This window comes from Symphalangus syndactylus, chromosome 23 (assembly GCF_028878055.3).
Source record: "Symphalangus syndactylus isolate Jambi chromosome 23, NHGRI_mSymSyn1-v2.1_pri, whole genome shotgun sequence".
Taxonomy (NCBI): domain Eukaryota; kingdom Metazoa; phylum Chordata; class Mammalia; order Primates; family Hylobatidae; genus Symphalangus; species Symphalangus syndactylus.
This window is the reverse complement of record NC_072445.2, coordinates 35678312-35701312: the sequence shown is the minus strand read 5'-3', so window position 1 is coordinate 35701312 and position 23001 is coordinate 35678312. Positions and strand designations below refer to the sequence as shown.

The window sequence follows — 23001 nt, the reverse complement described above, 5'->3', positions numbered from 1 at the left end:
ATTAGACAAGATTATAGATCTGAATCTCTGCTAGTTCATTAGTTTTATTATTCATCTCAAGAGTGGGTGGGGTGGGGAGGAATTCTAAAGGTATAGCTGGGGGAGACATTTAGAATATTTAGCAACTGGTAATAGACACTAACCAAGAATGCTGTAGAAGGATCCTTGAGGTCTGTGCTGGGTTGGGTAAACCCTGTCTTCAGTTAGGGAAATTTCTTGAATGGAACCCTGATGCCATGACAGTGAGGGCACTTGGCTGCTCAGATCCACTGCTATTTACCAAGTGGTAAGGGTGCATTTCAACATCTCAGATTCTGGTACAGCCATACTAAATACATTTTTTGGACATTATTCATCTATCTGATCAGGTATCCTGACTCCCAGCCCCCAGCCCCCAGCCACCCGTCACCCATCCTCCCACTGCCCTCAATCCCTTCCCCCAACCTCATGCTTTGTCTGTTTGTCCGACCTTGTCTGTTTCTAAGTAGGTTTCCCGTATCACTGTCTCAGATTCATCGATGCTTAACTTGGAGGAGCCTATGACCTTTCTTGACAAGGCAAACAGCACGGCGTCGTGAACGCTGAGGAACAGCTGGGTCTTGGTGATGCCAGCATCAAAGAAATCATTCCTCTCAAATGCCCTGACTATGGAAGCTACAAACCAAACCCAGAACACATACAATGTCAGATACTTGGGGAGCAGAGGACCCAGGGTGCAAAACAGCCCTCTCATAGGGTGAAGGATACTCACAGTGACACCCTGCAATGAGTATCAAAATGTTGGCATTTTGAAAGGCATTGCATATCTGCGGGGGGAGAGAAAATCAGTATCAGAAGGCTTTATACTTGCTAGGAAAGGCCTTCTAATTAGCTAAGTTTTTGTTTTGTTTTGTTTTGTTTTGTGACAGAGTCTCACTCTGTCACCCAGATGGGGTGCAGTGGCGTGATCTCGGCTCACTGCAACCTCCGCCTCCCAGGTTCAAGTGATTTGTCCACCTCAGCCTCCCAAGTAGCTGAGACTACAGGCGCACACCACCATGCCCGGCTAATTTTTGTATTTTTAGTAGAGACAGGATTTCACCATATTGGCCAGGCTGGTCTCGAACTCCTGACTTTGTGATCTGCCTGCCTTGACCTCCCAAAATGCTGGGATTACAGGTGTGAGCCACCGCGCCCAGCCAATTAGCTGAGTTTTAAAACCCCTTTGGCCCTTCACTTGTCTGGGGGTATATGTACCTTGCATCCCAATTCAGCTCTACAAACATTTGATGAGTGGAGTTCTCTATGCCAGAAAACATCTACAGTGCTGGGAATGCAAAAGAGAATCAGACCGTGTCATGTGAGGGTGGGGAGCAGGAGGGAGAGCTGCCCATAGTCTCAAGGGGATAAACAGTATACATCAAGACAGGACGTCTGCAGGAGGAAAGCCCTAGCATCGAGACAGGCACAGGTGTGATGCAAACACTCTGGAGAGTCATCTCAAACAACCGTATTTTGGCATGATGGCCTAGTGTTTGCATGAGACCCCCCTTCACCCTGGAGTTTACTGAGCAGAGGAAGCAAGATGTGGCTCAGAAATGCTCAAGTGATGCAGTAGGGAACGGAATTCAGAAACCCTGAGGGTCACATTCAGAGCTGCCCTGCAAAGTTGCATTTGATTTTAGTAAAACATCAGATGTTTACTGTCAGATAAGTAAACGTCAGCTACTGTCCTCAAGTTTACTTCAGCCAGTATATACACTGTGGGGCAATAAATCTTGAAGTTCACTTCAAAGCAAATCAATATCGACTTTAATACTTAAGACTGAGTAGACACCAACCCTGAGCACTAAGTTAAAGTGTCAAAAGAAACAAACTCTGCTTCTTTCACTACCAAGAGGAAATGAAGTCATTCTTGATCATATGGCAAATCACAAAGTCATTGGCAAAGGGCCACAACAGACTCTAAATAACAAGTGCTGGAAAGGGAAAGTCCCATGAATGGAAGAAGTTTAATCTGAGTGGCTGTCTCCAATAAGAATGTACTGATGGGTAGGCCAGGCACAGTGGCTCATGCCTGTAATCCCAGCACTTTGGGAGGCTGAGGCAAGTGGATCACGAGGTCAGGAGTTCGAGACCAGCCTGGCCAATATGGTGAAACCCCATCTCTACTAAAAATACAAAAATTATGCGGGTGTGGTGGTGTGCGCCTGTAGTCCCAGCTACTCAGGAGACTGAGGCAGAAGAATCACTTGAACCCAGGAGGTGGAGATTGCAATGAGCCAAAATCATGCCACTGTACTCCAGTCTAGGCGACGCAGCGAGATGCTGTCTCAAAAAAAAAAAAAAAAAAAGGACTGATGGATTTTTCCTAGGTTCCAGTTTTCAATTATAAAGTAAATAGCATGATTTCTTCCAATAAGGAGGCAGTATACACAACAATTACAAAGGAAGTGAAGAAACCTGTATTTTTAGAGTGCAGAAGTACACCATGAATCTCTGAAGGCTAAAAGTTAAAGGCGTCTGACATTATCTCCATGTTGGGGATGGAACAGAAAGTCATCAACATGGGCCAGGTGTGGGTGGGTGCTGCCAAGGACCAGAACATATCTACAAAAAGAGGCGGAGCAAGGGAGACAATGGCACAACTATACCATGGAACAGAGAGAAAGTATGATATAAAGTCAGACACTTAAAGTTTCAATGCTGGACAGTCCACTTACGAGCTGTGAGCCTCAGACTCTTAGGGAAAAGTATGGCCTGTCTCTCAAGGCAGTTGTGAAAATAACATGAGGTAGTGTATATACACGTGCCCAGCTCAGTCTGGCACATAGTAGACACTCAGCAACGTGGGCTGAATAAAACCTAATGTAACAACTACAGCCCAAGACCAGGAGGGGAGAACATAGCCCAGTAGAATAAGATGGAAAAGCCCAAACAACAACATATTTTCAAAGTATAATTGAGTCAGAAAATGGTGTTGAAAAATAAAAGGATCTCATGGATGGGAAAGCTCTTAATCTCTTCCAAACCTGTCATTTTGTAGATTAGGAAACGGAGACCCAGTTCAATTTAGTAACTTGCCTCGAGTCAGAAGGACAGTGAGCCAAGACAGAGCATACATCCCAGACTGCAAACCAGAGTTCTTTCTGCTATGAAAAGCTTCCTTTTGCCCCAGACCAAAAAGAAGCTGGACTCACTTAAGAGGCAGTCGTATTCCCTTAGGAGTAAGAAAATATGACAAAATAGGTTCTGAGGATAAAAGAAAGAAAACCATCCAAAGGCACAAATCTCAAAAGAGGCGCGCAAATCTCAAAAGAAGCACTCAAACACCATGAGTGTTCAGGATGTTCAAACTTGAGCCATCACCAAGAGGGAGACAGAGTGCTGTAAACTGGGATAAGCTGGCTGAAAAGGAATATTATGAGGCATTAAACAATGACATCAGTATGGTTAGCTGTGCACCTAAACTGTCTGTACCATATAGGAGGGAGAGAAGAGAGAGCTGTCAGAGAAACCCAAGAGTAGAAAGGAAGTCAGGACCCAGGGGCACAGCTTTTGAAGGGAAAATCATCCCTGTCCTTTTCACCTGAAGATGTGTCAGTGAGGAAGGAAGTTGGGAAGACCCTGCAGGTAATGGACAGCCAGCCCCAAGTTTGAGGTGTCATTTTAACCCAACCTCTTCAAACTGGAGTACAAGAGAGCCCAGTGCCTTTTACAGTGCTGGCTTAGATCAGCTGAACTGTGGAGAATTCCTGGTGAGCTGCTTTTTATTTTTTATTTTTTTGAGAAGGAGTCTTTCTCTGTCCCCTAGGCTGGAGTGCAGTGGCGCGATCTTGGCTCACTGCAAGCTCTGCCTCCCGGGTTCACGCCATTCTCCTGCCTCAGCCTCCTGGGTAGCTGGGACTACAGGTGCCCGCCACCACGCCTGGCTAATTTTTTTGTATTTTTAGTAGAGATGAGGTTTCACCATGTTAGCCAGGATGGTCTCGATCTCCTGACCTGGTGATCCGCCCACCTCGGCCTCCCAAAGTGCTGGGATTATAGGCGTGAGCCACTGCTCCCGGCCGAGCTGCTTTTTTTCTGAAGCATTCAGACCTATTCCTTGAAGAGATTTGCAGCTGACTCCCAGGATGTTCTGGGCATTACTGGGCGTGGCACAGATTGCTGTTTCAGTGAAGTTCAGAGTGTCCTGTTTTTCATTTCTTGAGAAATAATAATGTTTTATGCTTACCAAACCAACCACAGCTCAATACATCAGAATTGGTTCATTTTAGGCTGGGCGTGGTGGCTCATGCCTGTAATCCCAGAACTTTGGTAGGCCAAGGTGGGCAGATCACTTGAGGTTAGCAGTTTGGGACCAGCCTGGCCAACATGGTGAAACCCCGTCTCTACCAAAAATTAAAAAATTAGCAGGGCATGGTGACACATGCCTGTAGTTCCAGCTACTCAGGAGGCTGAGGCAGGAGAATCTCCTGAACCTGGGAGGTGGAGGTTGCAGTGAGCCAAGGTTGTGCTGCTGCAGTCCAGCCTGGGTGACAGAGCGAGGCTCCGTCTCAAAAAAAAAAAAAAAAAATTGGTTCATTCTCTTTTTATTTTGATTGACCTTATATTATACTGCCTTCAGTGTCCAAGGTTCTGGTGGCCTAGCAGTCACATAGCAGCTGATCAGTGACTAACAGAATTCAATCAGGATCAGGGTGGGGTTGGGATGGTAGGAGGGGGATCAGAGCTCCTGGCAAGGCCTCCCCAGTACTTACCTGTCTTAATACAACTAACCCCCGTGAATCCACGTAGTGTACCATGGAGAAATCCAGGATGATGGTGTGGACACTGGGCAGTGGAGACACATCTGAGTAAGGGATGAGTGATCTCCTCCCCTGGCTTTCCGCCACATCAGGCAGTCCTGGTGAGCTGTTTCTTGATGTGTTATCAGGAAGCCAAACTTTCTCCACCTCCTCATACTGTTGCCCTTGATTTTTCTGAGACACAGATGATACTGTGTATGGCACTTGGTCTTTAGATGCAGTTTGGCTTGTGTTCATGCTCTCAAAATGTGAGCAGTGAATCAGGTTAACAGAGGATGCGTTGGGATCCAGTTTATTTTCAAATCGCTCTGTGTAAAGAATCTGGGGCGACAGAGTTAAGGGAGGGCTGTGGTAAGACACCAACAAGGGCCGGAAGGACTTGCAACGATGCTATTTCTTGTCTCTGCCAGCTCATGTCCCTCTCTCATGAAACTTCACCCGAGAGTAGGTACTATGCGTTTTTTACTTGGATATCTGTCACTTCAAGCTCACAACTGAAGCCACCACAGTCATCTTTCCTCATCTTCACCACCCATGACACCCCCTTCCCAATTTCTGATGTTCATCACTGTCCCAGTGAGCCAGACTGAAAACATCTTTTACTCCTTTTCCTCATCCTTGAGTCCTAGTTAGTCTCCAGTGCCTACTAATACTTTGTGTGAAGTATTTTTTTCCCATCAGTCCCTCGTCTCAGCACCCTCTTCCTTTATCAGTGCAACAGTCTCCTTTCAGACTTCCTTAAGACAAAAAGCACTTGAAGGCTGGGTGCGGTGGCTCATGCCTATAATTCTAGCACTTTGGAAGGTCAAAGCAGGTGGATCCCTTGAGCTCAGCAGTTTGAAACCAGCCTGGGCAACATGGCAAAAACCTGTCTCTACAAAAAATACAAAAAATTAAAAAATAAATAAAAATAAAAATAGCTGGGCATGTCGGTGAGCCTGTAGCCCCACCTACTGGGGAGGCTGAGGTGGGAGGATTGCTTAAGCCTGGGAGGTGAAGGTTGCAGCGAGCCAAGATTGCACCAGTGCACACTCCAGCCTGGGTGACAGAGTGAGACCCTGTCGTGCCCCCCTGCCCCCCCCCAAAAAAGCTGGCACACGCCTATTGTCCCAGATACTCAGGAGGCTGAGGTGAGAGGATCGCTTGAGGCTGGGAGGTTGAGGCTGCAGTGAGCTGTGACCACACCACCACACTCCAGATTGAGCAACAGAGCAAGACCTTATGTCCAAAAAAAAAAAAAAAAAAAAATTACATGAGCAAGGCTGTCTTTACCACTGCTGTCAACCTCCTAAAGGCCCAGACTGCCTGCTATAGCTTAAGGACAGTACCAAGGACCAGGAACACAATGATGTGCAGGATGCAAACGTGGACTCTGCATTTACAGGAACCAGACTCTGCCTGGCAGTTTGCACATGTTCATTAAAGGGATAAGTAAGGCCAGGCATGGTGGCTCACGGCTGTAATCCCAGAACTTTGGGAGGCTGAGGTGAATGGATCATCTGAGGTCAGGAGTTCGAGACCAGCCTGACCAACATGGCGAAATTCCATCTCTACTAAAAATACAAAGTTAGCCAGGTGTGGTGGTGCATGCCTGTAATCCCAGCTACTTAGGAGGCTGAGGCAGGAGAATCGCTTGAACCCAGAAGGCAGAGGTTGCAGTGAGTTGAAATTGTGCCATTGCACTCCAGCCTGGGCAACAAGAGCGAAACTCCATCTCAAAAAAAAAAAAAAAGCTGGGGGGGTGGCTCACGCCTGTAATCCTAGCACTGTGGGAGGCCGAGACGGGCAGATCACCTGAGGTTGGGAGTTCAAGACCAGCCTGACCAACATGGAGAAACCACGTCTCTACTAGAAATACAAAATTAGCCAGATGGGGTGGTAAATACCTGTAATCCCAGCTACTCGGGAGGCTGAGGCAGGAAAATTGCTTGAACCCAGGAAGCAGAGTTTGTGGTGAGCCGAGGTCGCACCATCACACTCCAGCCCGGGTAACAAGAGCGAAGCTCCGTCTCAAAATAAAAAGGATAAGTAAGAATATATATGGACGAGAACTATAAGGCACAAGGAATAATGAGAAGAATTCCTTTGCTAGAGTGGTGTAATTCTGGGTAATGTTTTTTTTTTTTTTTTAAATGTTATTCTAACAATGTTGCTTGTGAAATAAATTTTAAAAATTTAAAGCTAAAAACAATATGAGGTAGTATATATTGTATAGCAGAAAAGAAAAGAAAAGTGGCATGGATAGATGATAATGCTGCAGTTTGCAGTTCAAAGGAGAGAGCTGTTCCCAAGGCTTGAGGTCACTGGGGCCAGGCATTTGGGGAGCAGGCCAGGGTTGGCTCAGTGGCAGGGAGATGCAAGCTCCTCTAGGCAGAGGGAATTCTCTGGGAGCCACCTTTTTTTTTTTTTTTTTTTTTGAGATGCAGTTTCGCTCTTGTCACCCAGGCTGGAGTGCAGTGGCACAGATTCTGGCTCACTGAACTTCCGCCTCCTGGGTTCGAGCAATTCTCCTGCCTCAGCCTCCCGAGTAGCTGGGATTACAGGCATGAGCCACCATGCCGGGCTAATTTTGTATTTTTAGTAGAGACAGGGTTTCACCATGTTGGCCAGGCTAGTTTCGAACTCCTGACCCCAGGTGATCCACCTGCCTCGGCATCCCAAAGTTCTGGGATTACGGGCGTGAGCCACTGCGCCTGGCCATCTGAGATCCTTCTTTTCTCTCCTCCATCTACTCTACATTCTTATCTTTCTTACAATCCCCTCATGTGTTATCTGCCTGACCTTACTTCCCATGTTAAGCCTCTTATCCTAAGAGCCCCACATTTATTTCTACCTTGGTGTCTTTGTCCAAGCCTGTCCATGGACTGGGAATCCTCTTTTTTCCTACCCAACATTAATCCAAAATTCTCTCATAAATTTCCCAGCACAGGCCGATGCTATCACAAAGTTTTTCTGGCTTTTGAGCTCATGCCAATCTCCCCTTACTTGAAGTAGAGCTGTTAGAATCTAGCTGGGCGTGGTGGCTCACGCCTGTAATCCCAGCACTTTGGGAGGCTAAGGCAGGTGGATCACCTGAGGTCTTGAGTTTGAGATCAGCCTGACCAATATGGTGAAACCCCGATCTCTACTAAAAATACAAAATTAACCAGGCGTTGTGGCGCATACCTGTAATCCCAGCTACTTGGGGTTGTTAGAATCTAAACATACAATTTAAAAGACAGCTATATGCTATATTGCATGATTCACTATGCTATTTTGTCAATCTTAAGATATACCACTATTATGAAAGAAAAAACAAGCCAGGTGTGGTGGCTCATCCCTGTAATCCCAGCACTTTGGGAGACTGAGGCAGGTGGATTGCCTGAGGTCAGGAGTTCAAGACTAGCCTGGCCAACATGGTGAAACCCCTTCTCAGTAGCTCAGTAGAATCTATGCTCCATTAGAATGTGTGGGAACAAGAGTGGATGCTCAGGGTTTTGCAAGCACCTGCGTGGCGGGTGGAGGCATTTGTGTGTGTGTGTTGCGGGGGAGGATGTAAATCTTTGTGTATAGAGAGAGCTGCCCCTCCGGAGTGCGTGCTATAGACTAGGTGATTGCTGAAAGACCAAAAAGCTAGAAATGAGCAATCCTGCTCTGGGGAAGGGACTACTTAGATTAAGCCCGGTTTGGAAATAATGAACACGTTGTAATTCTCATCAGCGAAAATAACCTCCAAATGCTGTAAAATTCCCATCTGAAATAGCAGCCTGTGCTCATCCTCCCCGCTCCTTTCCCCTATCTCCCATCATCATTTTCTTGGCCACAGGAAGACATCAGGAGACCCTGGCAGATCCTTGAGAAGCCCAGCAACCTTGACCCTGCCCTAGTTGGAATCAGAAAACAATCTTTAAGTCACTTATTTTCAGAAATCTAAAGCTAGGCAGTGAAGAGCCAGGGAAATAGGTGCAACTACAGAATTACAGTCTCAACAGGCAAACTGTACTCTGGTCACTGTTCATCCAGTAGAAGTCAGAACACTTCCCACCTACTTTCTTGTGAAAACCTGAACCTCAAGGGGGAAACTTGTGCCTTTTTTTTTTTTTCAGTCAAGCCTCCAAGGTGAGAGGAACCTTGTATCTTAATTTCTGAATTCTCCATGGTCCATCTAAAAGTCAAAATCCCTTAGAGGTTTTGATTTTTTTTTTTTTTTAAGAAATGACTAGTGTACTTCTTTATAAAATATGGAGAAAAACATAGGAAAGAAAAGGCATTTCTAACCCTGGGCAGCGGCTCCAGATCATCACAGTTGCAGAAACACCTGCAAATCTTTTCTCCCTGTAGATTGGTGTCACTTGAATTAAACAAGCTGAAAATTTCTTCTTCTTTAAGAGGCACCCTTACCATATCAACCTGAAAGACATGAGAGGTCCCATCCAGAGGGAGAATGGTGGAACAGAAGGTGAAAGAGTGGGAGAGGGATGCCAGTGGTGGGGAGTGGGCAGGTCGAGAAAGGCGGGCAGAAGGGCAGATACCTCTTTTAACAGCTTATGCTTTAGGTAGTAAACATTTACAAATGTAATTGAGCTGCAGCACTGGAAGATTTTCACCCCAGGAATGGTGATGATCTGCAAGACAAAATGTGAAGTTGAGGGAAATTTCTCAGTTATTTTATGGAGTAAGAATAATATATCCTTAGAAGCTCCTAGAGAGTCTGTATTCTTCTTTTTTATTTTTTTATTTTTTTTTTGAGACAAAGTCTCACTCTGTCTCCCAGGCTGGAGTGCAATGGCGCAATCTCGGCTCACTGCAACCTCCGCCTCTCGGGTTCAAGCGATTCTCCTGCCTCAGCCTCCCGAGTAGCTGGGATTACAGGCATCCCGCCGTCACGCCCTGCTAATTTTTGTATTTTTAGTAGATACAGGGTTTCACCATGTTGGCCACGCTGGTGTCAAACGCCTGGCCTCCCAAAGTGCTGGAATTACAGGTGTGAGCCAACGCACCCAGCCTGTATTCTTTATTAGAGACAAAAACTAGAAAATTATTTCTTCCTATTTTCACCCTCTGCTTTTCCTGCTGTCTTCTTTCTCCCTCCATTTCCTTTTTCTTGGCTGAACTCTCCTTAAAGTACATTTACAAATGATCTTTAACTGGCTGCAATACTATAAGAATTTAGCTACTTAAGAACCCGTCTTGGCCGGGCGTGTTGAGTCATGCCTGTAATCCTGGCACTCTGGAAGGCTGAGGCAAGCAGATTGCCTGAGCTCAGGAGTCCAAGATCAGCCTGGGCAACATGGTGTAACCCCGTCTCTACTAAAATACAAAAAATTAGCTGAGTATGATGGGGCACACCTATAATCCCAGCTACTGGGCAGGCTGAGGCAGGAGAATTGCTTGAACCTGGGAGGTGGAGGTTGCAGTAAGCCAAGATCGAGCCACTGCACTGCACTGTCCAGCTTGGGTGACAGAGCAAGACTCTGTCCCCAAAAAACAAAAACAAAAACAGAGAACCCATCTCTACCAGTGTACATCACATCCCTCTCCTTTGTAAATGTGTATCTGCAGTGCAGGAAACAATGGCAAGGGATTTTGTAGAAAAACTAAGCATGAGGTGGGGCCCACCCTATCCCTTAGGCAGAGAAATGGGACCCATTCGGATTCTTACCTCCCGATAATCATTGATGCTTCTATAAATGTTGGTGTTAGGGATTTGACCCAGGAGAAGAATCTTAGCTCTGAAAGGAAATGCACTTGCCTTTAGGTCAGAGTTGCCTTACCTTGCCTTGTTAACCTCCTAGTACCTGAGACAAAGTACCTGTGTGAACGAACAGTGGTGATGAAGAAAGCAGAAACTACTGAGATAATTAGTCCAATGTCCAGTCCCAGGAAAACTGAAGATGAGAATGTCATCATCCAAAGAGCCTTATGGAAAAGGGAATGAGGGGAAAGTGAAGATCATGAAAACAAGTACAACTGAGAAAATGATCAGTCCTGTTTCTCCCCTTACTACACCTGGGCTTTAGAGAAATATTCCATAGCCACATGGACTGGTGCCATCACAAACAGTGGGGCCCTCAAGGATGCCTAGCAATTCTTTATGCATCCCTGGTCGCCTCTGTCTTCAAATTTCTCTCAAAACTTCAATTTCCTCATGTGCAATATAGTAATAATGTCTACCTTATAGGCTTTGTTGAGATTAGGAATACCATTTGCAAAGCCAACTAGAATACTCACCAAATGGTAGTTGCTATTTTAAGATGTATAAGAGTTGTTGCAAATCTTTACCATACTTTTCAAGCCCCTACCCCAGCACCTTCTCCATTACTTCATCTTCACAGAAGAAAAATAGGCTGACATTCCCTTAAATATCTACTTTCCTCACCACCTGCCACTTGTCAGTATCTGTACTTAATGTTTCCTCATTCTCTTCCGTCCCATTGGAAGTGTTATGCCTCCTCCTGGAATAGAAACTATCTGTGCAGTGGACCCATCCCCTCTTAGTTCCTCAGGGATCTGGCTCCAAAAGTTACTCCTTTTTGTATTTTTCTGCCTCTCCTGGTTCCTCCTCTCATCACATTCTATCCTCCACCTTTTATTTCTTGCTGTTTCCCCTTTCTGACCTCTGGTTTTGTGCTCCAGAGAGGAGTGTGCTCCAGCAGTTATTCTGCCTGACAAGACACCTCCTTCTCTTATTGGGATTGGAGACTCCTATTCTGAAATGTATTTACATTAACTGGATTAAAAGTCATTCAAGGCTGGGTGCAGTGGCTCACGCCTGTAATCCCAACACTTTGTGAGGCCGAGGCGGGTGGATCACAAGGTTAGGAGTTTGAGACCAGCCTGGTCAATATGGTGAAACCCCGTCTCTACTAAAAATACAAAAATTAGCTGGGCGTGGTGGTGGGCACCTGTAGTCCCAGCTACTCGGGAGGCTGAGGCAGGAGAATCACTTGAACCCAGGAGGCAGAGGTTGCAGTGGGCTGAGATCATGCCACTGCACTCCAGCCTGAGCAACAGAGCGAGACTCCATCTCAAAAAAAAAAAAAGTCATCCAAATATGCAATGAATGACAAAACATTTTTGCTAGATTTGGATGTAGCTGTAGCCACTTAATCCCTTTCATTTAATTTTGCATAGTTGGAATGAGGTATTCATGTTTTCATGCACCAACAACTTTGACTTTCCTTTTTAAAGCAAAACTGGAGTACTAGGCATCAAAGAGTTGTTTGTGTTCTTTAGGTCCATGGCAGATCTCTTTTGTTTGTTCTTTCTCCCTCTCTCCAACCTCCCTCTGCCCTCCCCTTCCTAAGCCAGGGCATTTACACTCACACAGTCATATCGGTCCTGCCTCCACAGACTGGGTAGGTTAGAAATGGTTTCAAGGTAGGGAACGACGTTGCTCAGAATAATACCAGCCAGGACAGCCTGTGGGAAAAAGATAAATCCTGGTTCATTTTCCCTTTGGGGTGTAAAACTCACAAATCCCCACCAAGGAATCACAAAAAGTTAGTCTTGCTACTTTGAGATATTTTGCATTGATATTTTATATGAATACCATGTCTATGTTCCAACTCATTGTCCAATCAAATAAATTTTCTCTATGTTTCTCTTTTCTCTTCCTTTTTGAGACAGGGTCTCACTCTTGCCCAGGCTGGAGTACAGTGGCGTGCCATCATAGCTCACTGCAACCTCAAACTCCTGGGCTCAAGATGTCCTCCCCACTCAGCCTCCCAAGTAGCTGGGACTACGTGCCATCACTCACAGTTAATTTTGTCTCTACATTTTTCTTTGCTCTCCTCCTTAATTTGCCAAAAACACAAGGCAAGCTCAGGCCAAGGTCAAGGCCTGACTGATTCAGCCAGGAAAGCTGACAATAGCCCCTTTTAGATTCAGGTAGTTCATTACTCACATAGACAGTGAGAGGAAGAGTAACTTGAGGAAAGCAAAAATCACCTCCTTACCATTGAACAGGCCCCGGAGACAAAAACTTCTTATCTGAGCAATTTATAAGCAAAGACCACCTGATGACCATCCAACAGGCCATCTGGAGGCAAAACTCCTTATCTAGGAATTTAGAAGTAAACAAACTTCCCTAATATCTGAAGTTGGCATGTGATTCCAGGCCTCTTTCAACTTTTATAAGTAACAAAAATTTCTATACATCTCTGGAATGCTGTGCTGAAACTTGTTTTACAACCCTAAGCTCCCGCCTTAACGTCCGTGAATGCTCCTAAGGAAAACCCACCATAGCGCACTCAGTCCTCTTGCTGAGGCACCTCACTGCATCCTTTTGCAGTGCTCTTCCCTTCTAATAAACTTTCCTTTTTCAAACCTATACTATTGTCAGTAAATTATTTTCCCAACCTGCAAGTCGACCACTTACAGGTGCCAGGGCTCTGACATCTCGCCAGGCATAGCTAAAGGTTATAGTCATCTATCCCCTTCTGCTTCTGTGTTACTTTTGGTGTGTGGAACAAGACCCATGGGAGCTGGTGCCTTTGGCTACTTGGCCTTGCCTTGTCTGGTTTGCTTGACATATCTGTTACCTATCTTATCTAGAAACCATTCTCAGATGGGATGATAAATTAAGAGAACTTACACTCACAGAAACTCTAAAACAATTCCAACTGGGCTTTTCTTCATGTTGAATCATAATATACTGTAATGATTTCACTAATAAAATACCATTTCGTTTATCAAATTAAATGAGCAAATTTAAAATACTGATACCCAAGTGTGGTGGCTCATGCCTGTAATCTCAGCACTTTGGGAAGCCAAGGCGGGTGGATCATTTGAGGTCAGGAGTTCGAGACCAGCCTGGCCAACATCATGAAACCTCATCTCTACTAAAAACACAAAAATTAGCCGGGCAGTAGTGGTGTGTGCCTGTAATCCCAGCTACTCAGGAGGCTGAGGTGGGAGAATTCCTTGAGCCTAAGAGGCAGAGGTTGCAGTGAGCCAAGATTGGGCCACTGCTCTCCAGTCTGGGCAAGAGAGTGAGACCCCGTCTCAAAAACAAAAAAAAAAAAAGGTAGATATACAAAGTTACTCATTGTTATTTATAACAAAAATGTAGACAACCTAATTTTCCAATAATGTCAAATGTTATAGAATGAAGTATCATGCTATATATTAAATAACAAGAATATAAAATTGTACAGTTAGTTTACAACTATGCAAAGTGATATCCATTTATAGAAAATAATATTGGTTGGATAGGTGCCAAAATGTTAATAGTTTTTTAATTTGTGATTGTGAATGACATTTTTATCTATTTTGCATTTTCTAAAGTTTTGAAAATGAGCATGTTTACTTTTATAATGGAAAGAAAGTTTCCTAAATATGAGGAAATGAAGATTTATATGCATAAGGATATAAAAATCATCAGGGCTTCAAAGTAGGATTTAACCTACTTTTAAGAAACATTTTCGCTCACACCTGGCTGGGTGTGGTGGCTCACACCTATAATCCCAGCACTTTGGGAGGCCGAGGCAGGTGGAATCACCTGAGGTTGGGAGTTCGAGACCAGCCTGACCAACATGGAGAAACCCCGTCTCTACTAAAAATACAAAAAAGTTAGCCGGGTGTGGTGACGCATGCCTGTAATCCCAGCTACTCGGGAGGCTGAGGCAGGAGAATCGCTTGAACCTGGGAGGCAGAGGTTGCCATGAGCCGAGATTGCGCCATTGCACTCCAGCCTGGGCAACAAGAGCAAAACTTCATCTCAAAAAAAAAAAAAAGAAACATTTTTGCTCACACCTGTAATCCCAGCACTTTGGGAGGCTGAGGTGGGCAGATCACCTGAGATCAGGAGTTCAAGACCAGCCTGGCCAACATGGTGAAACCCTGTCTCTACTAAAAATGCAAAAATTAGCCAGGCGTGGTGGCAGGTGCCTGTAATCCCAGCTACTCAGGAGGCTGAGGCAGGAAAATTGCTTGAACCTGGGAGGCGGAGGTTGAAGTGAGCTGAGCTGAGCTGAGATCATGCCACTGCACTCCAGCCTGGGCAACAGAGGGAGACTCCCATCTCAGAAAAAAAAAAAAAAAGATTTTCTTGTGGTCATGAAATTCCTGTACTGGTTTAATTTCTTAGCCCTTTTCTAGCTGTCCTCTCCTCTATATTCTCTGCCTGGGAATTAGAACTAATCCTACCATGAGGAGTGGCTGAGTCCACGCTTACTCTGGCTTTCTAAGGGTACCCAGTGACCCGTTAGACACAACAGGTCAGCAGAGGAGGTAAAAGCAAAGATGAAGTTGGCAGAAATTACTTCTTTCCCACCATACCATCTTTCCCACTATGCTATTTTCTTTCCAGTCAAGAATCTCCAAACTTCCTTCAATTTGAAGAAATACGACGGGAAGGAAAAGAAACTCAACTTCATAGAGTTTTTGAAAGGTTTTTGACTCGAGGCAGGGAGTATGGAGAGGAAACAAATCTTTTCATAAAACAATATGCAACAACATTTTTATCCTTCTAAATATTAAGGTGAAACATGGTCATGGAGTAAAAACGAGTTAAACTCATACATAATTTCCATTATCCCAGAGATAACCACTGGTATGTTCTATATTTTTCTTCCACACAAAATTGGAATAATATTGGATATATTATTTTGTATCATGTTTTTCAAAATTTGTGTTGGTCCTCTTGTAACTAGTTGAAACCCTAGCCTGAATGCTCTACTAGTGACTCTAACAAGGTTTTGCAACTATTCACAGTTTTTCAAGAAAGGGAGAAGTCATTTATAGCTTAGTACTCATTGAACCTTATTGTTATAGTAATTCAACTATTCCATTGATCTTATTATAATCACAACTGTTCACTCAGAAACATGCTATCTAGATGCTATAAAATTAATGTGATGTAACATGGCTAGCCAAAAGCAAGGGCTGTTCTGTCCCCAATGTGTTTATAATAAAGGAGTCCCAACTTTTATCACTACCATTCAGTGAACTCTGATAATTTTCGTTTGTTTGGAATTTTAAAATTCTGCTTCATTTAGTTGTAAAGCAAAAATACCCATGTCCAAAGTAAATTAGTGAGTGGCCCTCCTAAAATAGATTCCAAGAGTGATAGCAACAAAGGTGCTGTAGAAACTGAATTCTGGAGATGACCTCTACTGGGAATCAGAGGACTGCTTGCCTGTCAATTTGAGCTTACTAGTTCCACCCTCCTTGCATAGATTCCATGCCTCGGCTCCAAGGTCCTTGAATCATATGAGCAGAAGGCAGCAGCAGCCTCGTGGGTGGTCCTGCTCTACTGACACCTGCTATTCACCAGGTGGAAAGGAAGCATTCAGAAGGATGGAGATCACATTTACAACCACCCCAGCTTCAGGGACAGCCACCTCGGTGTGTAACCAAACTGCTACATCCACAAATAAACCTTCTGTCACCTCCCTAAGTACTATATAAAAATAGCTAACAGGAACATTAAGAAAACTTAAAAGGAAATGATGGTCACTGAGTATAGACCTACTGTAACCTAAGAACAGAAGGATTATAGCTAATAATTAACACACCCGGCATCTCTACAAGGTGCTCAGTTTCACACAAAGGGAAGAATGACACATTTGTATATAGAGGCATCCTGGCTGAATACTGAGTTAAGACACAACTTTCAGACCTGACTTCTAGTGTTGTGAACTAACCAAGAGGCAGTGTGGCAGCAATGGGAGGACTGAGTTCACACAAATGCAGAACAAGGCCTTCTGGAACCAGTGTAGGAAAACAGATGGCATGAATGCACAGTGAGTTTCCAAGCCCATGTTGGTGTGGCATCTGAAGTCTATTTTGGTCATTTTTCACTGAATTCTTACTTACAAAGCTTGCTTTATAGCTTAAGCAATAAAAAGAAGGTTCAATAATAATAATAACAACTTATTTTATTTATTTATTTATTTATTTATTTATTTATTTATTTATTTATTTATTTTTTGAAACAGTCTCACTCGGTCAGCCAGGCTGGAGTGCAATGGCGTGATCTCAGTTCACTGCAGCCTCCCAGGTTCAAGCGATTCTCCTGCCTCAGCCTCCAGAATGGCTGGGATTACAGGCACCTGTCACCACACCCAGCTAATTTTTGTATTTTAGTAGAGACGGGGTTTTACCATGTTGGCCTGGCTGATCTTGAACTCCTGACCTCAAGTGATCTGCACACCTTGGCCTCCCAAAGTGCTGGGATTACACCACTTTTGGCCTGTAACTAATGCTTTTTTTTTTTTTTTTTTTTTTTTTTTGGCAGAGTCTCGCTCTGTAGCCCAGGCTTGAGTGCAGTGGTGGGATCTCGGCTCACTGCAATCTCTGCCTCCCAGGTTCAAGAGATTCTCCTGCCTCAGCCCCCAAAGTAGCTGGGATTACAGGCTCACACCACCATGACCAGCTAATTTTTGTATTCTTAGTAGAGATGGGGTTTCTCCATGTTGGCCAGGCGGGTCTTGAACTCCTGACTTCAGGTAATCTGCCCACCTTGGCCTCCCGAAGTGTTGAGATTACAGGCACCAGCCACGGTGCCCGGCCCTATAACTAATGTTTCTTGAGTGTTTACTATAGGCCCAATACTATTACATCTATCTATCTACACACCATATAAATCATATATAAATAGACACGTGTGTGTGTGTGTATATATATATCACATCATTTAACCCTCAACCCTATGATGCAGATACTATTATTTTGAATGAAAGGGACTAGAGATAGGCTGGAGCAACCATTGGGGATAATCCGAATGCAATTCTCCTCGGAGATGCCCACCCACCGCTCCCCCCCACCCCACCCCCCGCACACACACACCAAGGAGCAATCCAGAGCCCTGGTCGTTGTTGACTTAGTTATCTGATCAGTTCTACTTACATTTGGCAGTGCGTAGAAAAAGTGTCCCATCTTCACCATCAGGAGCAGCATCACACCTGCGCCTACCAGAGATGCAAACTGAGGAGACAGAGCCAGTTGGAGAGAAACCATCAGGAACGTATTAGTCCCTGTTTGCAACTCAGGCCTTCTGCTTGGTGAGAAGCATGTCAGTTTTTCTTAAAAGGAGTTGAGTTCAGTCCAAGTGTATTTTTGTTGAACTGACATTTTCAAGTCTTATCAAAGTGCTAAACACATACTAGGTACTCAATAAATACTCCCTGAATGAATGGAAAGATGCTCCCTGAAAAGCTCCACATTGTCCTGGGCATTTGACTCTTTACTGCCACTGCTCTGTGCTATGAATCTGAATCCTCCTAAAATCTGATTTGCATCTCCTCCTAAGTTTAACCTCTCCTTGCACAATTTAGAAAAGCCTTAGTTGGCCGGGTGCGGTGGCTCACACCTGTAATCCTAGCACTTTGGGAGGCTGAGGCCGGCAGATCACAAGGTCAAAAGATGGAGACCATCCTGGCTAACATGGTGAAACCCCATCTCTACTAAAAATACAAAAATTAGCTGGGCTTGGTGGTGCACGCCTGTAATTCTAGCTACTTGGGAGGCTGAGGGAGGAGAATCGCTTGAACCCGGGAGACGGAGATTGCAGTGAGCCAAGATCGTGCCACTGCGCTCCAGCCTGGTGACAGAGTGAGACTCCATCTCAAAAAAAAAAAAAAAGAAAAAGGAAAGAAAAGCCATAGTAGCTCCTCAGTGTCAGACCTAAAATCTCAAGCACCCTAATTCCCATGTAAATAAATTTCCTACCCCTCACTCTCCTGTTTGCTGCTTGGGTAACTGCCCATCTAGCAGCTTCAGTGGAGCTTCATCTTAAAAAACACAAAGATAATCACTTCCCATTTTCCTGCTTTAGTTTCTCTCTGCTCCAGTGCCATCAAAAAGAAAGAAAGAAAAAGCTACAAACATGAGTCAAGGCTGTATATAGCAGCTCTGGATCCTATCCCAGTTGGGTTGACTACTTTGGGCTCAGTGTCTCTTGGTAAGCAGTGATTCTCACTTGGCAAAATAAAGGTGGAAAACTAAGAAGCATAGTTTCCTTGATAAGCCCAGTGGTCTCTGGATAGTCTTGAACTCATTATATCCTCTATTGGTAAATTTTCATTTTGTAAGCCACTAGTAATAAAAATAATAGAAACCAGTGTCATTTTCCACTGCGAAGGGAATAGGGGATGGGGCAAAATTATAACCACAAATCAGAACAATGGCACAGAAAAGCAAGAACTGAGGGAGTCTCTCGATTCTAATCTACCAAAGGACCACTCAGCAATGATTCTCTAATTTTTCTCTGTATTTTTTATGGGGGGCGGGGAACACACGTTCCCACTGGGTTTCCTCTCACTACTCACTGCTATTTGCCATATAAATGTATTGCTGAAAATAATAGCAATGCAATCAACGTCCTGCTTCTTTCTTTCCCATCCCAGCTGACTCACAGCTAAAGTGAGTGGCCTGTTATGGAAAGGCTGAATCACATGAGAGTAGTGTAGGAAGGACTCAGGAAAATGGATCACCATAACTGAAACTCAGAAAGCTCTGATGGCAAACATTTCAGACACTGTGGAACTGAGACAGGTAACCCCAAAGCCTCTCCAGCTGGATCTAATTTCTGGCTCTAGCTTCAGTTGGCCTTTACTGATGCTATAGAAGAAAACTATTTTCATTAGCACAGGAAATCTATATCAGGCCTTTTCTTTTCTGCCACTTTTTTTCTCCAAAATTCTTCTGATTATTTTTAAGGAAACAAAGGCAAGCAGACACAAAATAAGTTGTATAAAACTAGGTTATGCCAGGCGTGGTGGCTCACACCTGTAATCCCAGCACTTTGGGAGGCCAAGCCAGGCAGATCACCTGAGGTCAGGAGTTCGAGACCAGCCTGGCCAACATGGTGAAACCCCATCTCTACTAAAAATACAAAAAAATTAGCTGGGCATAGTGGCGGGTGCCTGTAATCCCAGCTACTTGGGAGGCTGAGGCAGGAGAATCGCTTGCACCTGGGAGGCAGAGGTTGCAGTGAGCCAAGACCGCGCCAATGCACTCCAGCCAGGGCGACAAGAGCAAAACTCCATCTCAAAACAACAACAACAACAACAAAAATCCTAGGTCAAAATAAGCACAAACTAGACTCCAAATCCCATAAAATTAGCTGCTCAGAGAGCGTTGGAGTCCTGCCAATAATTGTGTCCCCCTTGGCTGCACATTCATAGGAATGGGTTTTGGGATCAGAGGACCATCCTCTGTGGCATTGTGCCTCAGGAAGATGCTCGATGTCTCTCAGAAGCTCAGCCTCAGTGCCTGAACAGGGTCTGATGACAGTAAGCACTGTTTGCATGTTTTACATCTCATGCATGCTTTGTTTTTCTGACCAGATTTTCCATCACTTTTCCAGGCTTTCTTGAACAAAGACTGACTCTGCCTTCTCTCCAGAGAGTCAAAGCCATGTGAGTTTCCATAGCCACAGCCACAATCAACATGCAGACCCTCAGGCATCAATTGCTCCATGTACAGGGGGTTCCATGAAGTAGAATAGCAGATGATGAACACCTGCCCAGGCACTTGGGTCTTGGGGTAGAAGTGATGATTTTTGAACTCTTAAGTGACAGGCACCCATTAGCATCTAATTTAATTCTCACAATGGGCAAGTTTGTCTTATCCCCACTTTCCAGATGAAGACTAGAGCCTCAGAGAGCAAAAATAATTTGCCCAAGGTCACATACATCTAGGAAGCATAGAGTCAGGTTCAACCCTCCCCTGACCATCTGACTCCAAAACCCAGGCTCTCTCCACTGCCCCATTGGCTTCCCTAATAAGAACGCAACACATTCATTTCTCTCTTTTACAATAACCCATTTTTAAAGCTGTTCTGGGAGCCTGGGCAAGGCAGGTCCTTAGAAAGCAGGGGACAATGAAAGAAACCTAATCTTGGAGAACACAGAAGCACAGTGGTACGAATAGAATGACCAGAAAGATGGAGTGGGGGACAGCCCAGCTGGCCACAGGCCTACTAGGGCTCATCACATCCCCTTTCATTGGTCAGGCCTGCCAATGCCTCAGGCTGAGGCTGTGGCCAAAAGGACCAGTAGGTTTTGCTGCAGCCACTGGAGGGAAATGAGTTCTAGACAACGAGAAATTAAGTGTAATCTAGACAAATATACACAGTTTGCATCTATGCCAGATAAAAAATAAAAACAAAGTGACCCTTGATGGCAGATTATTTTTGAGAGGTTCAGAGCCAGCCCCCTATTTCTCTTTTCTGCCGTCCTAAGAAACTTTGAAGAAATAGGGGCATTCTCAGGCAGAGTGAATCAAGAGCCCCCAAGGGGTTGGGGCACGGTGGCTCATGCCTGTAATCCTAGCACTCTGGGGGGCTGAAGTGAGAAGATCACTTGAGGCCTGGAGTTTGGACAACATAGCGAGACCCTGTCTCTGAAAAAAAAAAAAATCATAAGGCCTCCAGAGATAAGAGGTGGAGAGAAAACTCCACTCCCATGGAATGAAGAAGATGAATGAGTCTCAGAGGCGTTTTCTGGTCCAGATTAGGAACTCAAGAGTATAGTCTGGGCAGCTGCCATGTGTAGGGCCAGGGGTCAGCAGCATTCTCTGCTTGAGCCAGTGATTTGCAAGGGGCACGTCAAGGCCTCAGGGAGGGCTTCTCAGCATTCCTAGGGACATGCCTCCCTGTGGAGGGCCGCTGCACTGCATTAAGAGGTGTCACTGGCAGAACTGTGCTGCACAGATGAACAAGGCAGCAGCGGAAAACAACATGACTGCCATAGGCTACCTTTGAGGCAGACCTTCTGTCCAACAGGCTAAAATGCTAAAAATGGGCTTGCTCAGGGGTTGGAAATTCAATCGTCTGCCAAAACCTTCCCAAACCTTGGCCTTTCTATTCCCAGAATCAATGAGTGCAGTTGGCAAAGCCAGTCTTCCTCCAGTCCGCATTGCACGCACAAGTGGAATCCTGCCGTTAAGACAGCTCTGAGGATTAACTGAAGCCCTTCTTCCTCCTTCCATCTACACATACCCTAAACCCTTTCAGTACCCCTGAAAGTCCCACTTCTGCCATCATTCTCCTTCTTGCAATATTTATGCCGCTTTTTAAAAATCGTCCTCATTCTGCACTCAATTTTCCTTGCACTGTGATTTAGTTTTTTTCTAGCCGTGCACATCTTGTCTTCCAAATTTACATTATGCTTATATACTGAATAAACAAAGTAAGTCATAAAAAGTTAGTGGAACTAATCTCTGGAATCACCATTTCCATTTCTTCTTCTAAAACTCTCCAAGTCTCTTTGGAGTCTCTTTGACTCCAAAGTTTTTGCATGCTTGTACAAAACACTCTTCTTCTGAACAAAGCCCAAATTTCTCTGTCTATTAAGCAGTAGTGGAAAAGGTCAATGTGTCTGGAAGAAGCTCTGTGACAAACAAAACTTGGCCCACAAAAATGGTACAATGTCGTCTTATTCTAGACCAAACTTGTCCAAGCTGAGGCCTGTGGGGCCACATGTGGCCCAGGACAGCTTTAGATGCAGCCCAACACAAATTCATAAACTTTCTTAGAACACTATAAAATAATTTTGCGATTTTTTTTTTTTTTTTTTTTTAGCTCATTAGCTATTGTAAGAGTTAGTGCATTTTATGTGTGGCCCAAGACAATTCTCCTTCTTCCAGTGGGGCCAGGGAAGCCAAAAGATTGGACACCCCTGCTCTATACCCATGCTTTCACCCCTGCCTAATCTTTCTGACTTGTATTAGCTTTTACCTTATGCTTCACCATATATTTGCCCATGGACTATGACACTTTGTCTTTCCCTGTGAAAGTTGACTGTTCATTCTGCTGACACATTCGTTTCTGACCATGGCTACACCTTTTACTACGTTTCTGCAGCAGAAGCTTGTCTTTGACCTCTGCCACTGTTTCTCTGGCGTCTGAATGCTGACTCATTCCCTGGGCAACCCCAGTTTCAATTCTGAGAGCTCTCTGACATTTTGTCACTCTGCATAGTTGAGATGGAACATCTCTCAGGTTAGCATGTTGTAATTTTATCTACTCAGTTCAAAACTCATGAACATTGGGCCGGTCCCGGTGGTTCATGCCTGTAATCCCAGCACTTTGGGAGGCCGAGGCAGGCAGATCACTTGAGTTCAGGAGTTCAAGACCAGCCTGGCCAACATAGTAAAACCCCATCTCTGCTAAAAATACAAAAATTAACTGGATGTCATGGCAGATGCCTGTAATCCCAGCTACTCGGGAGGCTGAGGCAGGAAAATCACTTGAGCCTGGGAGGCAGATGTTGCAGTGAGCCGAGAT

At 44.7% G+C, this 23001-nt stretch overlaps 1 protein-coding gene across 3 annotated transcripts in view; it reads right to left on the bottom strand.

Moving 5' to 3' along the window:
- SLC26A8 (solute carrier family 26 member 8) overlaps positions 1-23001 on the bottom strand; it is a 78669-nt gene that overhangs the window by 7447 nt on the left and 48221 nt on the right. For all 3 annotated transcript variants that reach the window (XM_055263728.2, XM_055263729.2, XM_055263730.2), the window contains 9 exons: positions 17619-17696; positions 12093-12188; positions 10579-10685; positions 10429-10498; positions 9299-9391; positions 9045-9176; positions 4740-5108; positions 752-806; positions 470-654 (listed from right to left, as the gene is read on the bottom strand). In XM_055263728.2, the coding sequence (XP_055119703.2) occupies positions 470-654; positions 752-806; positions 4740-5108; positions 9045-9176; positions 9299-9391; positions 10429-10498; positions 10579-10685; positions 12093-12188; positions 17619-17696 (1185 nt within the window). The remainder of the gene's footprint in view (positions 1-469; positions 655-751; positions 807-4739; positions 5109-9044; positions 9177-9298; positions 9392-10428; positions 10499-10578; positions 10686-12092; positions 12189-17618; positions 17697-23001) is intronic.